The sequence below is a fragment of the Aquarana catesbeiana genome, linkage group LG06, assembly GCF_042186555.1.
Source record: "Aquarana catesbeiana isolate 2022-GZ linkage group LG06, ASM4218655v1, whole genome shotgun sequence".
Classification (NCBI taxonomy): domain Eukaryota; kingdom Metazoa; phylum Chordata; class Amphibia; order Anura; family Ranidae; genus Aquarana; species Aquarana catesbeiana.
In genome coordinates this window covers 260,823,914-260,843,842 of record NC_133329.1, presented here as the reverse complement: position 1 = coordinate 260,843,842, position 19,929 = coordinate 260,823,914, and the positions used below count along the sequence as shown (strand labels likewise).

The window sequence follows — 19,929 nt, the reverse complement described above, 5'->3', positions numbered from 1 at the left end:
CCAATGGAGGTAGACATCCAATCAAGTCGCTCTATGCGGTGTCACGTGACGGCGTCATTGCGCGTGACGTCATCGCACACCGGGCGTCGCGCTCCAGGCCTCCTTTTCACTCTAGGAACTGAAAGGCTGTATAGTGGAGCTATAGCATCAAAAAACGGCCCTGGGAGACTAGTCATAGCGCGTCAGCCCGGAGGAGGCCTGGAGGCCTGGAGCGCGACGCCCGGTGCTCACGTTTTATACTTTGGAGTGCGCTGTAGCTCTTTTTCTAGCTTTTCAATAAAAGCCTCTTATTTAATTGATTCATGCCCTATGTGGAGATTTTTTTACTCTTGTCTCCTTTCATGAATGGGACCCTGCTGAGCCCTAGCCATTTTTTCTTCACACACTCCGTCTATCTGAGAGAGGTATCCTGACCGACATCCCGATCGAGAATTTCCACACCCTTGAACAGTGACGGCGGACTTGGACGTGACTCCTCGCCAGGACCTCTACAGCCAGATATCCTTGGGATCATTGGATCCCTCAAGTCTTTATGACACTCCACCGTACGGTGACTGTGTCCACCTGTTCTGGTAAGGATACCCATTTTTACCATTCATAGTCTTCTTTGAGCACGCAGATGATTCAAGTGTGAAGTGTCCCCATACAGAGTTGGTTCCAGTCTCCACCCCATGTGAAGTTGTGGCACCATCTATGCCTTGGAACCCCCATGTGTTGTTAATTAACATATGATTTACCACATCTCTATGGACTTTTATTTTAATTTGTTTATGTGTTATACAAACACACATATCACTTAATAGATATCTTTTATGTTTCTAGCACTTTTTTATTAATATGTGTTGAATATGTAAACGCATAATTCTAGCGCTGCATGTGTTTTCTATTTTTTTCTATTTGCACATTGCTTACCACATTGTTTCATGCTGGCAGCTACCACTTATATAAGTTTGTAATAGCGCAATTATTGATTGGTTTTATTGATTTTCACAGTTTTGGGTTTATAGTTGCTGCCATTACCTTTGTTCTATATCACGATATGGATGTTTTTGAGTATCGCACTACTCGTTCCATCACCACAGAAGGAGTTTTTGTTGTCATAAATACTAACACTGAAATAGGGGGTTTGTTTATGTGCCTTAAAAATCTGATGGTTTCTGAGATCCACCTCCTCTGGGACATTGCGTTCCTGGAGCAATACTCCAAGGAGCGCATGGTCCCTAGAGGTTTGAGGTGGGATATCCATCCACAGCAAGATGAAGTGGAGGTTGAGTCATGGTATCACTACTTCAATGAAGCAGGGGTCTAACTTCTAGGCTTCCTGATGGATAGGAAGAAAAATAGATTATCACTGATTGATAGAGAGATTAAGGAACTTAAAGATAAACTCATCCCTTATAAAACTACACCTGAATATCTATCTCTTTCAACTAATCTTAAAAACCATTTAGAAAAAGAAGATAAAGATCAACGGACTAAAAAACAGAAGAAATATACACGAGATACCAATGATTACAAGAGCCATCTTGTTTTCAACTGGCAAAAGAAAGATGGTGACGCCCCCGCCGGACCACTAGGCCCGGCTGAAATGGACACCTGTTCTACAATTATAAATAGTAGAACAGTCCCGACACCTTTAGGGACACATTCTAGCCAAATTACTATGCCCAAGAACACCCATCTTCCCACTCCCCCGGACAATCGTAATAAACCCTCCATTAGGAATTATTCTACCTATAATTCTTCTGGTCATGGCTACCAACATCCCAACAGAGGAAGAGGGAATACCCGGAGGGGTAGAGGCAACCCTTATGGGCAGAGCAGAGGGAATGGGCATTCAGAAACATATGCCCATTATAGGTCCCCTCACGTGTATAATAGATCCCCCCAACGTAACCAACATTCAAGGGACTATTCAGAATCATGTTATACCCACCATACTCCCATTTGTACCTATAATAGGTTTTCACCCTTAAGAGATGAACCCCACACTAGGGATCATTACCAATTGGATAGGTCACCATAAACATACAATCATTCATATCCGGATCCCCTATACAAAGAGGATTTTCCTCGGGGACCAACAGGGCCAAAACGAAGAGGAGACGGACACGAGGCTCCAGAGGAGGCTGGAGGGTCAGGAAAAAGAAAACGACAATAAAAAAAGAGCGGCATTTTCAATCTTAGCCAAAAATCCTTTTCTATTGCTGAACTACATGTACTGGACAAGGGTCTCAAGTTTGCTCCCTCTAAAAAGCTGAACAAATTTGAGACTTTTATCGATGTCCAGAAGTTTAAAAGGAAACTCAATGTGCAACTACACTTCTTGGCCAATCCTGGAGGTGTTGAAAGCACTAATAATACAAATATTGATACTTTAGGTCCAGTTGTCCTTCATATGGGACTGGCTAACCCCTCTTTATTTAACCCCCGAGTGCTACAGCACCTGCCATTAAAGTCTTTTGTGACTTGGTTCTCAAAGACTTGGATGGACTACCTAACAAACGTACTTACGATCATCCGAATATTAGGATAGGTCTAAAATCCCTTTGTGAACGCAAGGACATAGTCATCCGCCCCGCTGATAAAGGGGGCGGATTGGTTATCTTGGACAAAGAGGATTACCACAGGGAGATGTGCCATATTCTCAGTGACGATAAAACATACACTCCTCTTCCCCGGGATCCTACTAGGGAATTTAAGAAACTTCTAGTGAATTTAGTCGCATATGGTTTCCAACAAGGATTCCTCACCAAAAAAGAAAAGGACTATTTAGTCCCAGTAGGACCACACATCCCAGTGATGTACTACCTCCCCAAGGTACATAAAAACAGCACAAAACCCCCGGGGAGACCCATCATAAGCTGTATCGACTCTATTACATCTAGAGTCGGCCGCTACATAGATTTTTTCCTTCAACCCCTTGTGTCTAAGGTCCCATCTTACCTTAGAGACACGGGGGATACTATACGGCGGTTGGAAGGTATTGAATATCAAGACAACCTCATTTTAGTCACGGCAGACGTTACAGCGTTATATACCTCTATCCCACATAGGTTGGGTTTAGCGGCCGTTGAACATTACTTGAATGCCAGTGAGGACATCCCATTACCACAACAACATTATATCATGGAACTTCTACGGTTTGCAACACAGTCAAACTATTTCTGGTATAATAATCATTTTTTTCTGCAAAGGAAAGGCGTGGCGATGGGGGCCAAATTTGCCCCCAGCCTCGCCAACCTTTTCATGGCCCTCTGGGAGGAGGATGTCGTCTATCCCGCACAGCGTCCGGAGCTGTGTTTGTGGGCTAGATATATAGACGACATCCTCCTCCTATGGAAAGGTGATGAGGAAACCCTCCATGATTTCATGGCTACTTTGAACCAGAATGATAGGGGTATTACCCTCACATATGAACTGAGCACAGTTTTGATACATTTCTTGGATCTAAAGATTGCCATTTCTGACCGTCGGATCGTTACCACCACCTTTTTCATGCCGACGGACAGAAATGGCTATATCTCCATGGACAGTTGCCACTATGGCCCCTGGTTGGACTCTGTCCCTCGCAGTCAACTACTACGTATACGTAGGACCTGCACTAACATCACTGATTTTTTACAACAAGCACAGTTTTTGAAGGAACGATTTTTGGAAAAAGGCTATCAATCTGCACAGATAGATCAAGAGATTACAAAAATCTCTCTTACAGACCGTAAGACGCTGACATCTTTAAGACCAAAACTAATTTCTAATGACAAATTTAAATGGTCCCTCTTTACCCAATTCTCTGTCCAGCATAGACAGATTAAACAAATCCTAAATCGACATTGGAACATCTTGAGAAGTGACCCAGTCCTGGGTCCCCGTGCTCCCTACAAGGGCAGGTGTCACTTTTAGGGGGGCTCCAACACTGCGGAATCGCATTTCTCGCAATGTCATAGAAGCACCCACTAGACCGTCCTTTTTCCCAGAGACTAAAGGATATTATCCCTGTAAGAAATGCAACGTGTGTTTGCACAATCTCTGTGGTAATCATAGATCTGTATGTTTTGAATCTGCCGTTACTTCCACCATCTATCAGATTAAGCACTTCGCCACATGTTACATTGTGTACTTAATTACATGTCCCTGCAATATGCAGTATGTGGATCGCACCATCAGATCATTCAGCATTCGAGTCAATGAACACATTACAGCTATTAAAAAAGGTCGCACCAACCATAGCGTCCCTCGCCATTTCTTGGAATTCCATAATAAAAACCCGAGGGGCTCGAAATTTCAAGTTATAGACAAATTTGTCCCACCATGGAGAGGGGGCCCACGTACTAGGGGAGTATCACAACTTGAAGTTTTCTGGATATACCAACTAAAAAGCTACTCCCCGCATGGGTTAAACGTAGAATGGGACATAAACGCTTTTATTAACAAGTCCTAATAAGTGTTCATAGTCCTTGACATATACATTTATCTTTATAGTAGTTCTTGAGATTCTGCCACCTAGTTTTAAAATAGAGCTATATTATATTTAATAGGCATTTTGTTTTAAATACATGGTATTTTCTATATTTTACACAATTTACCATATGGATGTAATGCCAGACACATGGATTCATATGTGCCACCTATGTACAGTCTGTGTGTATTGCTTAATTATTTGTTTATAAGTTTATGAATGTCTGTATGCCTTTCCTGTATTTGGAATGCTTAATTCTCCCTATGGGGGACACCGGAAGGTGAGCGCTCTGGAGCGCGCCGGGCTGACGCGCTATGACTAGTCTCCCAGGGCCGTTTGTTGATGCTATAGCTCCACTATACAGCCTTTCACTTCTTAGAGTGAAAAGGAGGCCTGGAGCGCGACACCTGGTGCGCGATGACGTCACGCGCAATGACGCCGTCACGTGACACCGCATAGAGCGGCGTGATTGGATGTCTACCTCCATTGGAATTTGCAGCCCCAACTATGTAGATCACATGACTCTGTGTAGAGTAGCGTGATTGGTCAACTATGTAATACAGAGTCTGCACTGTCAGCAATGTAGGTTCTGCATTAAGTCAAACACAGAGTGACTGTTTAATACATCTGTCAAGTATTCCCATGTAATTACCCATGCAATTATCCATGTTCCACACAGCTGACTGGCATTTGGTATAATTATTCTTGTGTATATATGAGTGTGGTACAGGCATTCAGGCTTATGCCCCAGTAGAAGGACGATGGTCCGAAACATGTCGGGTTGCTAATGCCTATAAATGCCTTGTTATCACGCGATTTTATCTTATTTTTTAACCTCTTTGTGATCACGTTTTATACTTTGGAGTGCGCTGTAGCACTTTTTCCAGCTTTTCAATAAAAGCCTCTTATTTAATTGATTCATGCCCTATGTGGAGATTTTTTTACTCTTGTCTCCTTTCATGAATGGGACCCTACTGAGCCCTAGCCATTTTTTCTTCACACACTCCGTCTATCTGAGAGAGGTATCCTGACCGACATCCCGATCGAGAATTTCCACACCCCTGAACGGTGACGGCGGACTTGGACGTGACTCCTCGCCAGGACCTCTACAGCCAGATATCCTTGGGATCATTGGATCCCTCAAGTCTTTATGACACTCCACCGTACGGTGACTGTGTCCACCTGTTCTGGTAAGGATACCCATTTTTACCATTCATAGTCTTCTTTGAGCACGCAGATGATTCAAGTGTGAAGTGTCCCCATACAGAGTTGGTTCCAGTCTCCACCCCATGTGAAGTTGTGGCACCATCTATGCCTTGGAACCCCCATGTGTTGTTAATCAACATATAATTTACCACATCTCTATGGACTTTTATTTTAATTTGTTTATGTGTTATACAAACACACATATCACTTAATAGATATCTTTTATGTTTCTAGCACTTTTTTATTAATATGTGTTGAATATGTAAACGCATAATTCTAGCGCTGCATGTGTTTTCTATTTTTTTCTAAATGGACTGAAAGCAAATTATATGTAGCGGGTGCCTCACTATGTCACCCATGACCCCGCCAAGCTGGCCGCCGCAATGTACACAGGCTTTCCAGCCCAAAAGAGGGTGAGAGCGCATGTCATGTCTGTGGGGGATTCCCCCCCTCCTTCTCATCGACACTGACTGTTCTGCCCACTCTCTGCCTTCCTCCCATGTGCTCCTATTGGCATTAAAGGAACCAATTAAAGGCACAGTTACAGCAGCCAATCAGGGGGACTGTACTAAGCTGCAGGAAGCAGCTGCAAAGGACTCTGGAATATGAAGTCTCAGCACAGAGTGGCCTCACTCACTTTTAACCACTTCAACCCTGGAGGATTTGGCTGCCCAATGACAGGGCCATTTTTTGCGATTTGGCACTGCATCGCTTTAACTGACAATTGCGCAGTTGTGCAACGTGGCTCCCAAACAAAATTGACGTGCTTTTTTTCAACACAAATAGAGCTTTCTTTTGGTGATATTTGATCACCTCAGCAGGTTTTTATTTTTTTGTGCTATAAACAAAAATAGAGCGACAATTTTTAAAAAAAGGCAATTTTTTTACTTTTTGCTATAATAAATATCCCCAAAAAATATATAAAAAAACAATTTTTTTCCTCAGTATTTAGTATATATATATGCATCCCAGGTGTTGTATGTATATATATATATATATATATATACACACACACACACACAACACTGTATTCAGTTTAGGCCGTGTTGAGCCACAACATGCCGAAGAGTTGGTAGAGTGGATGAACAAGCCGTCCTCATCCTCTGTCACCCAGGCTACCTTGGCTGCCAATGCAGGTGCCAAAACGGCCTATTCCTTGGACTCGAGGTCATCATCAGTTACTCCCTCCCTAGCCCCACCAGAGGAGTCCCCCAAACTGTTTGACCACAGTGTCGGGTACATGCTGCAGGAGGATGGGCAGCGTATTGAAGGCTCCGATGATGGTACCCAGCTTGAGGAAGGCAGTAACGTGAGCCCAGAGAGAGGGGGTGCCCAAGAAGGACAACAAACAGGCAGTCATGTTCCCCCAGCTGTGGCATACTGCCAGGTTTACTCCAGTGATGAGGAGGGAGGGGATGATGAGCTCACTGACTCTACGTGGGTGCCGGATAGGAGAGAGGAGGAGAAGGGGAGGAGCAGGAGGAGGAGGTTACTTCTCCAACGAGGCAGGATGCCCTCCAGGGGCCAGCTTAAGGGCTACCAACCAACCTCTCCTTGCTCCTCCTCATCAGCTGGGACCTCAAACCCCACTATACCTTCAGTCCTCTCAGAAACCTACACTGAGAGGAATGATGGTGTAGAATTAGGTGTGCTACTGCCAAGTACTTGCGGGCAATCTGCTATCAGTACACCAACGTCCGATTCTAGCAGGCAGATTTCCCTACCCCAGTTGCTCCACCGGCGAAAGAAGTTCGCTCCCAGCTATCCACATGCCCAGCGGTTGAATGCTAGCTTGGCTAAATTTCTAGCACTTCAACTGCTGCCTTTTCAGTTGGTAGACTCTGTTTCCTTCCGTGAGTTTGTGGAATGTGCGGTACCTCAGTGGCAGGTTCCCAAACACCACTTTTTTTCACGGAAGGCGATTCCGGCTCTCTATCGGCATGTGGAAGGCAATGTCCATGCCTCGATGGTGCATATTACCGCTGACTCATGGTCCAGCACGCATGGACAGGGACGTTACCTATCTTTCACTGCGCACTGGGTGACTCTGCTGGCAGCTGGGAAAGATGCAGGACAGGGTGCAGTTGTGTTGGAGGTTGTTCCGCCACCATGCCTCCAAAATTCTACTAGTGGTGATTCTGCCACACCTCTCTCCTCCACTCCCTCCCTCCTCTTCTTCCTCCATGGCCTCTTCCTGTGCTGATTTGTCCTCAGAACCAGCGGTGCTCCGTAGGCGTTTAAGGGGCTATGCAAGCACACAGGCAAAAAGATGCCATGCAGTGCTTGAGCTGGTGTGCTTGGGGGATAGGAGACACACTGGGGCAGAGATTCTGTCAGCTCTGCAGGGGCTGGCTCAGAGGTGGTTGACACTACACCAGCTTAAGCCAGGAATAGTGGTTTGCGACAATGGCACCAACTCCCTCTCGGCCCTCCGACAGGGACAACTGACCCATGTGCCCTGTTTGGCTCACGTCCTTAACTTGGTGATGCAGGGCAGGTATCCGGGCTTACAGGATGTCCTGAGGCAGGCCAGGAAAGTCTGTGTGCATTTCTGCAGGTCATATAATGCCAGTGCTCACCTGGCTGACCTCCAAAAGGAATTTAACCTGCCCAAGAACCGCCTAATCTGTGACATGCCCACCAGGTGGAACTCAAAGTTGGCCATGCTGCAGCGGCTGCACACGCAGCAGAGGGCCATCAATGAGTACCTCTGCGACTATGGCACCAGGACAGGGTCAGGGGAGCTTGTTTTTTTTCCCCATGCCAGTGGGCCATGATCAGGGATGCATGTACTGTCCTGTCACCATTTGAGGAGGCCACGAGGATAGTGAGCAGTGACAGTGCATGCATCAGTGACACTGTCCCTCTTGTCCATCTGTTGGAGCACACACTGCGTGGAATAATGGACAGGGCACTTGAGGCAGAACAGAGGCAGGAAGAGGAGAACTTCCTTACCTCTCAAGGCCCCCTTTATTCTGACAGTGTTCCTGCGTGCCCACCGATCACACAGGAAGAGGAGGAGGATTGTGTCAGCATGGAGGTGGAGCCCAGCACTCAGCATCAGCAGCAGTCTTCAAGGGATCATTTACAGTCCCAAGAAACCCATGGACTTGTATGTGGCTGGGAGGAGGTGGCTGCGGATCATGTCGTCCTTCGTGACCCAGAGGACTCCTGACCGAATGCCTCAGTAAACCTACACTGCATGGCCTCCCTGATCCTGCAAAGCCTGCGGGAGGATCCTCGTATTCATGGTATCAAGGAGAGGACTCATTACTGGCTGGCAACCCTCCTTGATCCACGTTACAAGGGTAAGGTTGTGGACCTTATCTTTCCGTCACAGAGGGAGCAGAGGATGAAACATCTTCGGGAGGCCTTGCAGAAAGGTTTGTGCAATGCGTTTCCAGAGCCTGGGAGGTTACAATTTCCTGGTCCTCCTGGATAACAAGTTGCTGAGGCTTCGGTCAGTCACAGAAGGAGCTGTGGAGAAGGTGGCCGTCTGACTGATGCGATCAGACAATTATTTAGTCCGCAGCCCCAAGGTATGATCGGTTCCAGCAACCATCGCCAGCGTCTGATTCACATGGTGCAGGCATACCTAGGGGGAAGATCAGACTTGGACACCTTTCCCATCGAAAATCCTCTGGGTCACTGGGTCTTGAGGATGGATCACTGGCCAGAGCTTGCACAGTATGCAATTGAGCTACTGGCCTGTCCTGCATCCAGCGTTCTTTCGGAACACACATTCAGTGCTGCTGGAGGCTTTGTAACCAATCACAGGGTGCGCCTGTCCACCGAATCGGTTGATCGACTGACCTTCATAAAAATGAATTAGTCTTGGATCACCAGCTTCCAAGCACCTGATGCTGATGTAACCGAATCATTTTTTTTTAATGTGAGATCCCTTCAAGACTGCCTACGCTGATGCTGAGTGACTATCCTGTTATGCTGAGTGACTTCTTCTTCCTCCTCAATGTTCATGCTGATAGCTTGTAAGAACATTTTTGGTTCTGGGCACCGCCACCAGTGGCTGAGGGCCAATTTTTCTGCCCCTGTTTAACAGGGGCGTGTAATTAAAATTTTTGATGCAATACTTTGCAGCAGGGATCATTCCTGCGCTCCAACTAGAGTATCTGTTAGGGGTTGCAGTGTTGTGGCACCAGTGCCTAAGGCCCAATTTTTCAGCCCCAGTTTAACAGGGGCGTGTAATTACAATTTTTGATGCAATACTTTGCAGCAGGGCTCATTCCTGCGCTCCAACTAGAGTATCTGTGAGGGGTTGCAGTGTTGTGGCACCAGCGCCTAAGGCCCACTTTTTTAGCCTCTATTTAACAGGAGCGTATAATTACAATTTTTGAGGCAATACTTTGCAGCAGGGCTCATTCCTGCGCTCCAACTAGAGTATCTGTGAGGGGTTGCAGTGTTGTGGCACCAGCACCAGTGACTTAGGCCCAATTTTTTAGCCCCTGTTTAACAGGGGCATGTAATTACAATTCTTGATCTAATATTTCACAGCAGGGCCCGTTACTGCGCCCACCAAGAGTAACTGTGAGGCCTTACAGTGCTGTGGCAACACCACCCCACCATCCACCACCAAAGGCCCAATTTTTCTGCCCCTGTTCAACAGGGGCATGTAATTACTATTCTTGATCTAATATTTCACAGCAGGGCCCGTTCCTGCACCCACTAAGAGTAACTGTGAGGGCTTACAGTGTTGTGGCAAAACCAACACCTAAGGCCCAAATTTCTGCAGAGTATATAGGCCAGGCCCCTACTTTCAAACATCCAACTTACAAACGACTCCTACTTGCAAACGGAAGGAGACAACATGAAGGGGGAGGAAATCTACCCCTAGGAAGGGAAATTCTCTCCTGTAAGAGTTCCTTGTTTCACTACAAACCCCAAATTTTCAAAATCCAATTGTCATTGGGACAGAAAGTGAGGTGAAATCTTCTGAACAAGTGCACAGACAACAAAACAAATGTTACAGGGGTGATAAATCCTTCCCTATGTTTTCCAAAAAGCTTCCAAAAAATAGATTTTTTTGGCTGGAGCTACACGTAGATTCTACTTAAGAACAAACCTACAGTCCCTGTCTTGTTTGCACTGCCTGTATACTGCTGTTCAGAGTATATAGGGCCTGGGGGCCCCACACCTTTCCTTTTTTTTATTTGCCCCCAGGCACGATATTTAAAGGAATATTTCACTTTTATTTTTTCACTTTAAGCATCATTAAAATCACTACTCCCGAAAAAACGGCCGTTTTTAAAACTTTTTTTTGCATTGATACATGTACCCTGGGGCAGGACCCAGGTCCCCAAACTCTATTAAGGACAATAACTTGCATATTAGCCTTTAAAATTCGCACTTTTGAATTCTCACGTTGGAGTCCCATAGACTTTAACGGGGCTCTAAAGTTCACACGAACTTTCGGTCCGTTCGAATGTTCTGCTGCGAACCAAACCGGGGGGGTGTTCGGCTCATCCCTAGTCAGGGGACAGAAGAGAGAGGTCTGACATAAAGAGGGTCAGTCTTCTGCTTTCCTGCTTGGACTCATAGAGCCAAATTTGAGTAGAGGTAACCAATTCAATATAAAGTGTCATATTGTGATTTATTTGCCATTTAAGTGTGCCTCTTCTCTTGGGGTTATTCTCAGGTTTGGAATCTCCTGAAAGCAGCCTGAATATAGTATTGAGCTATATTGCTCTTCATCTCAGTTATTGCTGTCCTGTGGATACTGTTTACTGTCTGTTATTCTTCCACAGAAATATTGCAGTAAAGACAATTTCTGTGTTTTATTATAACGTGTGTTTCTCATTGGTCATTGCACTTACACTATTGCCAGGTGTGCTAGAGGGGGCTGAGGCTGTTATTAGGGTTGAAAAGCAGAGTAAAAGACTGAAAAAACTTAAGTAGCTCCTTCAGGGTACCGCTACACGTGGAGGCTCATCCGAGATATTACCGCTACTCTGCAATCAACTCCTCAAGCAGCACCCCTAAAGACGCCAAGATGGACCCTGCTGCTGTGATCCAGTGGTGTACAGAAGAAAATGGCCAAGTGGAGCTGTGTGTGGGGACTTAAGTTCCTGGTGATGACTGTACTGAGGATCATGTCCGTGAAGCCCTGGATGCCTTGGACCTGAGCCAAAGAGTAAGCATTTTGGATGTGAAGGCAGATCCTAGCTCTGATACTACCTCTGTTTTGACGGAGTGAAAGAAGGGAGTTCCCATTGCCTTGCAGGGGCTTATCCTTAGCCTTGTTGATCTTTCCAGATGGACAGATCTCCAACTTGGGGAGCTCGGGACATATCCAGCCAGATCCAGAGGCCATCACCTCCATGCCAACCACATCCCTGAAAATATCTTTCCCCCTCTAGTAGCCGAGTTTGGGAAACTGGTTGAAGGGCTCCTCACGAACCAGCAATGCTGACTGATTACAGTTACCGCAAGCTACAGTTCTTCTCGGGGAAAGTTCCCACACCCTCAGGAGAGGATGATTTTGACACCTGGATTGATCAAGCTAATCAAGCAGTTGAAGGGTGGGAAGTGGCCGACATAGTAAAGAGGCAAAGAGTGGTTGAAAGCCTCTGGGCTCCAGCTCTGGATGTCAATAGGAACCTGAAGCGGGATAAACCCAGCTGCACTACTTCCAAGTGCTTGGGAGCACTCCGTGAGGTCTCTGGAAGAATTGAAGATGGTGCAGAGTTAATTTATCTCTTTAACCACACTTACAAGATAGAGGGTGAGAAGCTATCAGCCTATGTTGGGCAGCTAGATCATATTCTGCACCAAATGCAATGGAAGCCAAAGCTGCAAGTAGAGCTCTCATGCGACAAATGCAAAGAGGAGCTCAGCCGCTGGATCGTGCTCTGCTACAACAACTTCTAGCCCGGGGTCTGAGTGACTCTTTTACTTACTCTAAACTAATGAAGGTCATTAGAGAAGAAAAGGCCCAGCTGGAAAACAAGTAGGGCCGAAGGTTGGAATCTGCTGTTGGGGTCAGGGTGGCCAGTACAACTGATAGTGATTCAGAGACCGAGCTCCTGAAGACTCAGATGTCCCAGTTAAAAGAGATGATGACTGGGTCATCAAGTCAAGTCACCAAAGTAGACACAGCCGCTACCTTCAGGTTGTACAAAAAAGCAGAGCAACTAGATATAAAGTCTGAGATAGCGGCATTGAAGCTACGGATGTCTCAGATGATGGATATGGTAAACATGTTGGCAGCAAAGTTCGCTGAGTCGTCCAACAAGGCTGTTATGGGTCACAATGTATCCACGGACTCGCCTGCTGCGCCTGGCCAGAGGACAAAGAATCAAGACATATGTCTACACTGTGGCTGTGTGGGTCATTACCAGAGAGTATGCCCAAGTCCACAGACAGAAGACTGGCGTGGACCACAGAGAAAAGACCCAAGGATGGAGAGAAGGCCTTCAAGAAGAACCTTCACTGATTCTGCAAGAGCACAATGGAGGGCGCCTGCAGTTTATGCCGTTTCAGTGAGGGATGCCTATCGGCCTCCAAAACAACGCCAGAAGCTAAATTCTCAACGCAGGAAGTTGAAGGAAGCACGAATCCAGTCACGCAAACCTGCTGTTACAGATGCTCCCACCAAGCTGCCTGCCCAGTTGCTAGGCCCTTTGCCTGTAGTGCCTGTAGTGCCTGTTTTGGTGGAAGAAATCTTTATGAGGGCCATTCTTGATTCAGGTGCTCAGGCTACTTTGCTGACCAGAGACTTTTACAAGAGGTATTTGTCATATATGCCCCTGCAAAAGTTGGAAGATATAGAGATCCAGTCTATTCAGATGGAGGATTACCCTTGTGATGGCTACCTACGGATCAAGTTATCGTGTGATCCATTGAAGGTTGGAAAGCCTCAGAATTTTGAGACACTGGCCATTGTGTGTCCTTGGCTGCCAGGGTCTACAAGAAGTTTGTTGATTGTAGCGACCAACACAGATCTGGTGAAGCAGTTGCTAGTCCCTTTTGTCCCCAGATGTGATCTCTTACCCTCAGTGTCTGCAGGAGGGCCAGAAGCATCTCTCTCCCACAGTGGATGAAGAAGGATCCACAGCAGAAGCGAAAGAGACTGATCTGCAGGAGGCAGAAGTCAAACAGGAAGAAGAGGCTAGTGAGCCTACTGTGCCAGAGCCAGTGGAACAGAGGAAACAAAGAGTCATTTCCCATTTCAAGAGACTGGCCTGTGATGTGTTGGGTGAGAGCTCCAAATGAATTGTCCTCTCCCCTCAAGGGACTCTTGACATACCTGACCTGTTCACCGCTGCTTTGGTGAAGGGCAACCCTGTTTTACTCCTTGGCACAACTGGTAGGGTCATCCCTATAAAGGGTGGCCTATAGGCAGGACAAACTTCCTTCCTATGCTCATTGGTGGGAGGTTCCTCTGCCAGGTTCTTATGCAAATGCAAACTGTTTTCCTGTGTACATTAATCCGCTTTCCTTCCACATGTATTCTTCAAGCATGTACCAGGTCAAGGACTGTTACTTCCTTTGGAGGACCAAAGGTTCTTTGGTGGGGGAAGTGTGTAGTGGGTGCTTCACTCTGTCACCTGTGACCCCGCAAAGCTGGCTGCCTCGATGTACACAGGCTTTCCAGCCTGGAAGAGGGAGAGAGCGCCTGTAATGTCTGCAGGGGATTTCCCCCCTCCTTCTCCTCATCGACACTGACTGCTCTGCCCACTCTCTGCCCTGTGCTTCCATTGGCAGAAGAGGTGCCAATTAAAGGCACAGTTACAGCAGACAATCAGAGGGACTGTACTAAGCTGCAGGATGCAGCTGCAAAGGACTCTGGAATATGAAGTATCAGCACAGAGCAGCCTCACTGACTTTTAAAGAGGCAGGACTGCAAATGCCAGAATGCTCTGAGGGAAGGAAAGGAGACACTCCATTTTGATTTCCTGAGAAGAATTAAGACTACACGAGGCAGAGGAAGAGATTAGACCTAGGGAGAGGGACTGCCTCCAAAGTCAATCCACCACGTGATTTCAGGCATCCACAGCCAGTCGGGACATCCAGCCTGAGAGAGGGGGATCCCAGGTGCATATCCAGACGCACCTGCACTGACGGTGTGGAGCGTTCCAGTGTGATGTGACCAGTCGGGTCACTAGAAGAGCCTGCCTGTTTCAGGACGTTAGTTTGGGCCTTGATCGCAGGATTGGGTGAGGGGACATTTGCCCATTTGCAGGAAAACAAGGACACTGCACACAGATTTGTATGTTGTATGGACACTGTATACAGACATCATTGCTCTTAGTCACCTTGCTGACATCTGTAGTGCTACAGGACATAAGGCTATTTAGATACAGAGACACTGTATACAGACACCATTGTCCTTTCATCCTGCTGAGGAAGATCTTGCATTCTTTACTTGATAATCCAGGTCAGTTGTGTTGTTTGGCCCTGCTATTCAGGAGTTTAAGTGCACCAGCAAGAGTGGCAAGCTAAAGAATCCAAAGCCTCATCTTTCTTCCAAGAGACTGAAGTTACTGGTGCCATATGGGCACACACACACATATTCAGGGCTCTGTATATGTAGTGGGTGTGCGGGATAGTTTATCTGGGACGTTAAACCACTGAATATTGAACGGAGTACAGTGTTTGTAGTTGGGCCTTTGGTGTCAGGGGACAGAAGAGAGAGGTCTGACATAAAGAGGGTCAATCTTCTGCTCTCCTTCTGCCTGGACTCATAGAGCCAAATTTGAGTAGAGGTAACCAATCCAATATAAAGTGTCATATTGTGATTTATTTGCCATTTAAGTGTACCTCTGCCCTCTCTTGAGGTTATTATCAGGTTGAGAATCCCCTGAAAGCAGCCTGAATATAGTATTTAGCTATATTGCTCTTCATCTCAGTTATTGCTCTCCAGTTGATTACCTGAATATACAGTATATACTGTTATTGTCTGTTATTCTTCCACAGAAATATTGCAATAAAGACAATTTCTGTGTTTTATCATAACGTGTGTGTTTCTCATTAGTCATTGCACTTACAGTATTACCAGGTGACCCAGAGGGGACTGAGGCTGTTATTAGGATTGAGAGGCAGGGTAATGGACTGAACAAACTTAAGCAGCTCCTTCGTGGGTACCACTACATATATCCTACCAGAATTAGAAGGAAGATTCGGCTGTACTAATGTTTCATTTCTATTGATGACATCTAATATTTTCAGTACCTTTCCTTTATTGGAGAACATAAAATATTGCAGCAGTTAATGACTTCAGATCACAGGGTATAAATACAGGAGGTGCAGAAGGTGTAAATGTCCCCAGGTCCCATGTGGACATGGACCGGAACCTAAATACAGACTGTGTTTTCATTATATTTATGCAGCATAGAACAGCTATGCCTTCTATATCCTCTAGTTTGGTTACTTGCAGTTTGTTTCTCCAGTAGGTGAATTTCATTTATAATAAAAGGAACTATACTATATAAACAATACTTGTTTAAAAGGCTTGTAGGACTGCAATTTGTCATTGCCAAAGTTCTCTGCCTCTGTTGCCCATAACCTACCAGCTGTTCTATGCATGCTTCACCTGCCAAAATGCATTTGAGATTCTTTACATTTCCTGATGCTATCCTGGTTCCTATAACATGAGAGAATTACATAACAATCATATTGAAATATACATTAAATTTTCCCCATATGAATGGAAAGGCCAATTTCTGGTTACACATTCATCAGTAATTCAAGGCACAGTTTTCACACTATAAAATGAAATCACAGACCTGCATGTATGTTGGATCCTGCGTTGCTGCATATATCTCAATTTCCTGGTTCTCTGTTTTGGGGATAACACGGATGCTTTGGGTCTCCATGTAGAAATGCTCCTGTCCTCCAATATGTAGCTCACCTATAGCATTCAAGTAGTAAGAGTCAAAATCAATATTTTTTATTCAGCTTCCACTTTGCGGTGTGTATCCTAATTTTAACACATTATAGTAGTAAGTCAAGTATACGCTCTTGTTTAAGATTTTAAGGATCACATTAATACACTATAAAAATATTACTCAGCTCCATCTCCAATGAGTAGTATTAAAGTAGAACTATAGACATAGAGTAAGGGAGGGTTATGACCTTAGTCAGTTTTTTTGCCTCTGTGTGCCGATGGGGGGGGGATTTACCTTCACTACCTGTCCTATAGTCAAAACAGGAAGTGAGGTGAATCCCTGATAGTCACCAGAGTCAACAGAACTAATGTGCCCTTTGGAATGTTTCCCCTCTATTCCTGTTCTGATGATCATTAAAAATTTGGGATTTCTTTCACTTTTGGTGATAATGGTCACTGGCACAAATGGTAAGGGTGAATCTCCCTAATGGGGGCACAGACAGCAATAAAAACCTGACAGGTGTTATAATTCCTCTTTTAAAATAAAATAAAAATATTGCCTTTAAATTATATTTTAAGTCAATACACTTTGAACAAGCTAGCCAACCACAGCTGTTTTAGACCATAAATCCACATATTTTTTTTAACTTGAAATAAATCTATGAGGGCGGCAGGAGGCGGAGCCTAGCAGAGCAGACATGCATTGTTAGAGCTCCACACCGCTGAGGAGAGAAGAGAAGGACAAAGCGGAGCCTGCAGGCTCAAAAGGTATCCATTTGAACCTTTTTGCCCCAGGGAACAAACTGTGAAAGTTTGGGCAGGAAATATGGTACTGGGAGGAAACCGTGGCAGAAATAAAAATCACCTCACAAAGAGCTCACAGGCACTCACTGCAGCAGAAGCAGCTCCAGTCACCTCACAATATACAGCATCAGGGCGCTCTCACAGACAGAAAATGTCACAGCAAGACTCTCCATTTGAGTCAGATACAGAACAAATCCTCTCACAAACTTCTCCACAAGCCTCCTCAGTATCCCCAGTAATATTATTACAATTTGAAAAGATGCTTCATAAGGCTTTAAAACAAACCTCAGACCAAATAACAAAAAGCCTAACCAAAGAAATAAGAGAGCTGGGAAACCGCACCGCAGCCTTAGAAATAAAAATGGATGAAATTGAAATTACAACCCAAGAAAATATAACAGAATTGGAACAATTAAAAAAAGAGAATTTAATACTTCAAACTAAGCTCGAAGATTACGAAAATAGAGCCAGAGGTTCAAACTTGCGCATAAGGGGAATACCTGAAACTGTGACAGACCTGCAATCTACTATTACTGCTCTATTACAAGAACTAAAGCCAGATATCCCTATTGAACGTTTAGAACTGGACAGAGTACACAGAGCCCTCACAGCCAAAAAGAAAGATGGACCCCCACGTGATATAATCACAAAATTTCATTATTACAGAACGAAAGAACAAATACTAATTGCTGCAAGAGAAAAAAAGGAACTTAATTTCCAAGGACACAATTATCAAATTTTTGCTGACCTATCCCAACTTACTATTACTAAAAGACGATCCATGAAACCCCAACTAATGGAACTGCAACGCCACAACATTATGTATCAATGGGGCTTCCCCTTTTCAGTCAGATTTAACTACCAAGGTACAATTTACAGAAGCAGATCAGCAGATGAACTACAACAAACCCTTTTAAAATTAAATCTGACAGAACCCACAAGCAGCAACTCTCCCACACGCAGAAGAATGGCATCATCTTCACCTTCAGGCAGCACCCAGAAAATTTTAGAACAAAATGGGAATCATCATTCTCACAAAAGAGGCCGTTATGCCACATCATCCATGGACCAAGAAGATTCAATGGACTGACATCCTAATTCCTGATATCTCTTCATTTATTATACTAAGAGATGGTTCTCTATAAAAAACCTATATTTATAACTGAATGTAACTGCATTCTGATAGTCACACACTGTGTGGGATCATGTTACATTCCAGTTATATTTCTTATTACTTCTGATTCATATAGCCTTAGAATATATAAGTGAAATAAGGAAATTCTTGTTCAGTTATATATTATCAGGTAATAACAATAGATTTATTACTTTTTAGGACAAATATGTTCAATAATCCAGAAGTAATGGAAGCTTTTTCTTTCTTTTCTTAAAACAAATATATTATTACCTAACTAGTTCCTAGAATTATGTTTTTGTTTATTCTAATCTGAAGCAATACAACCTCAATTTTATGAGTTAACATATCTAAACAGTTACGTATGAATAAAATATGTAATTGTTTACTCTAAAAGGGTTAAAATCCCAAAATAATTCAAACTATCTTCATCAATACCAAAGTTATTAACAGTACCTTTCTAACTGAATTATTTAGCCTAGGGCAAGACTAACCATATACAACCACCCTGGAATAAATAATTTCAACAAAAACTATATTCTGCACTCCAATTAATGAAACATCATTTTGATGTCTTTTGACATAGCACTTCTCTCCTGTAAGCGGAAGATCCGTGTACCCCCATTAGCCCTCCTCATTCTCCCAACCATATTATGTGGGAGTGTGACGAAGGCACTTATTCCCCTGAGAGAGATATTTATTCTCTTTCATGGGTAAATTGTGATTACTTGCAAAAAATAATTTATACAATGTATCATCTAATCTCATATGTTTTTTGTTTACTCTTTACTCCAGAATTCACTGGTTTCTTTTCTATCTATTCATCTCTTCAGTCCACACAGGTTGATCTGTGCAGTCAGCTCTGCATAACAAAAAGTAAGTCAAAACTATTTGATCTATTGCCATGGCACCACTGAATATACTTTCCCTGAATGTTCAGGGAATAAATGTCCCTCAAAAAAGGACCAAAGCCTTCCGTACTTTCCATAACAAGAAGGCTCACATAGTATGCCTCCAAGAAACACACTTCACCAAAGATTCTACTCCAAAATATATTTCTCCTTTTTATCAACAAATTTACACGGCTTCTGCCTGTACCAAGCAAAGGGGAACTCTAATTGCATTTCACCGATCCACACCATTCACCTTATCATCAGAAATTAAAGACCCAGAAGGTAGATACCTGATACTCATGGGTTATATAATGGATACAGCAATCACGGTGATTTCCTACTACGCTCCTAACAAACAACCTACACCATTCCTCTCACATATATTACAAGTGATTAATACACACAAAATAGGAGGGGTGAGAAGGAGGGGTGAGAAGGAGGAGGGGGGGGGGGAATTCATATCATAATCTGGGATGATTATGATATTTTGTCGCCTTTGACTGGTTTCGGGAGTTTGGCGCTGCCTTGATAGTAGTAAAGAACTTCTACTTGTGAAAGAGGGGGAAATATACAGCTTCTGGCATGAAGGCAC

General features: G+C 44.4%; 1 protein-coding gene across 1 annotated transcript in view; it reads right to left on the bottom strand.

The window, feature by feature from the left end:
* LOC141146729 (aldehyde oxidase-like) overlaps positions 1-19,929 on the bottom strand; it is a 433,392-nt gene that overhangs the window by 168,534 nt on the left and 244,929 nt on the right. The window contains exon 21 of the mRNA XM_073633239.1: positions 16,408-16,532. Within this exon, the coding sequence (XP_073489340.1) occupies positions 16,408-16,532 (125 nt within the window). The remainder of the gene's footprint in view (positions 1-16,407; positions 16,533-19,929) is intronic.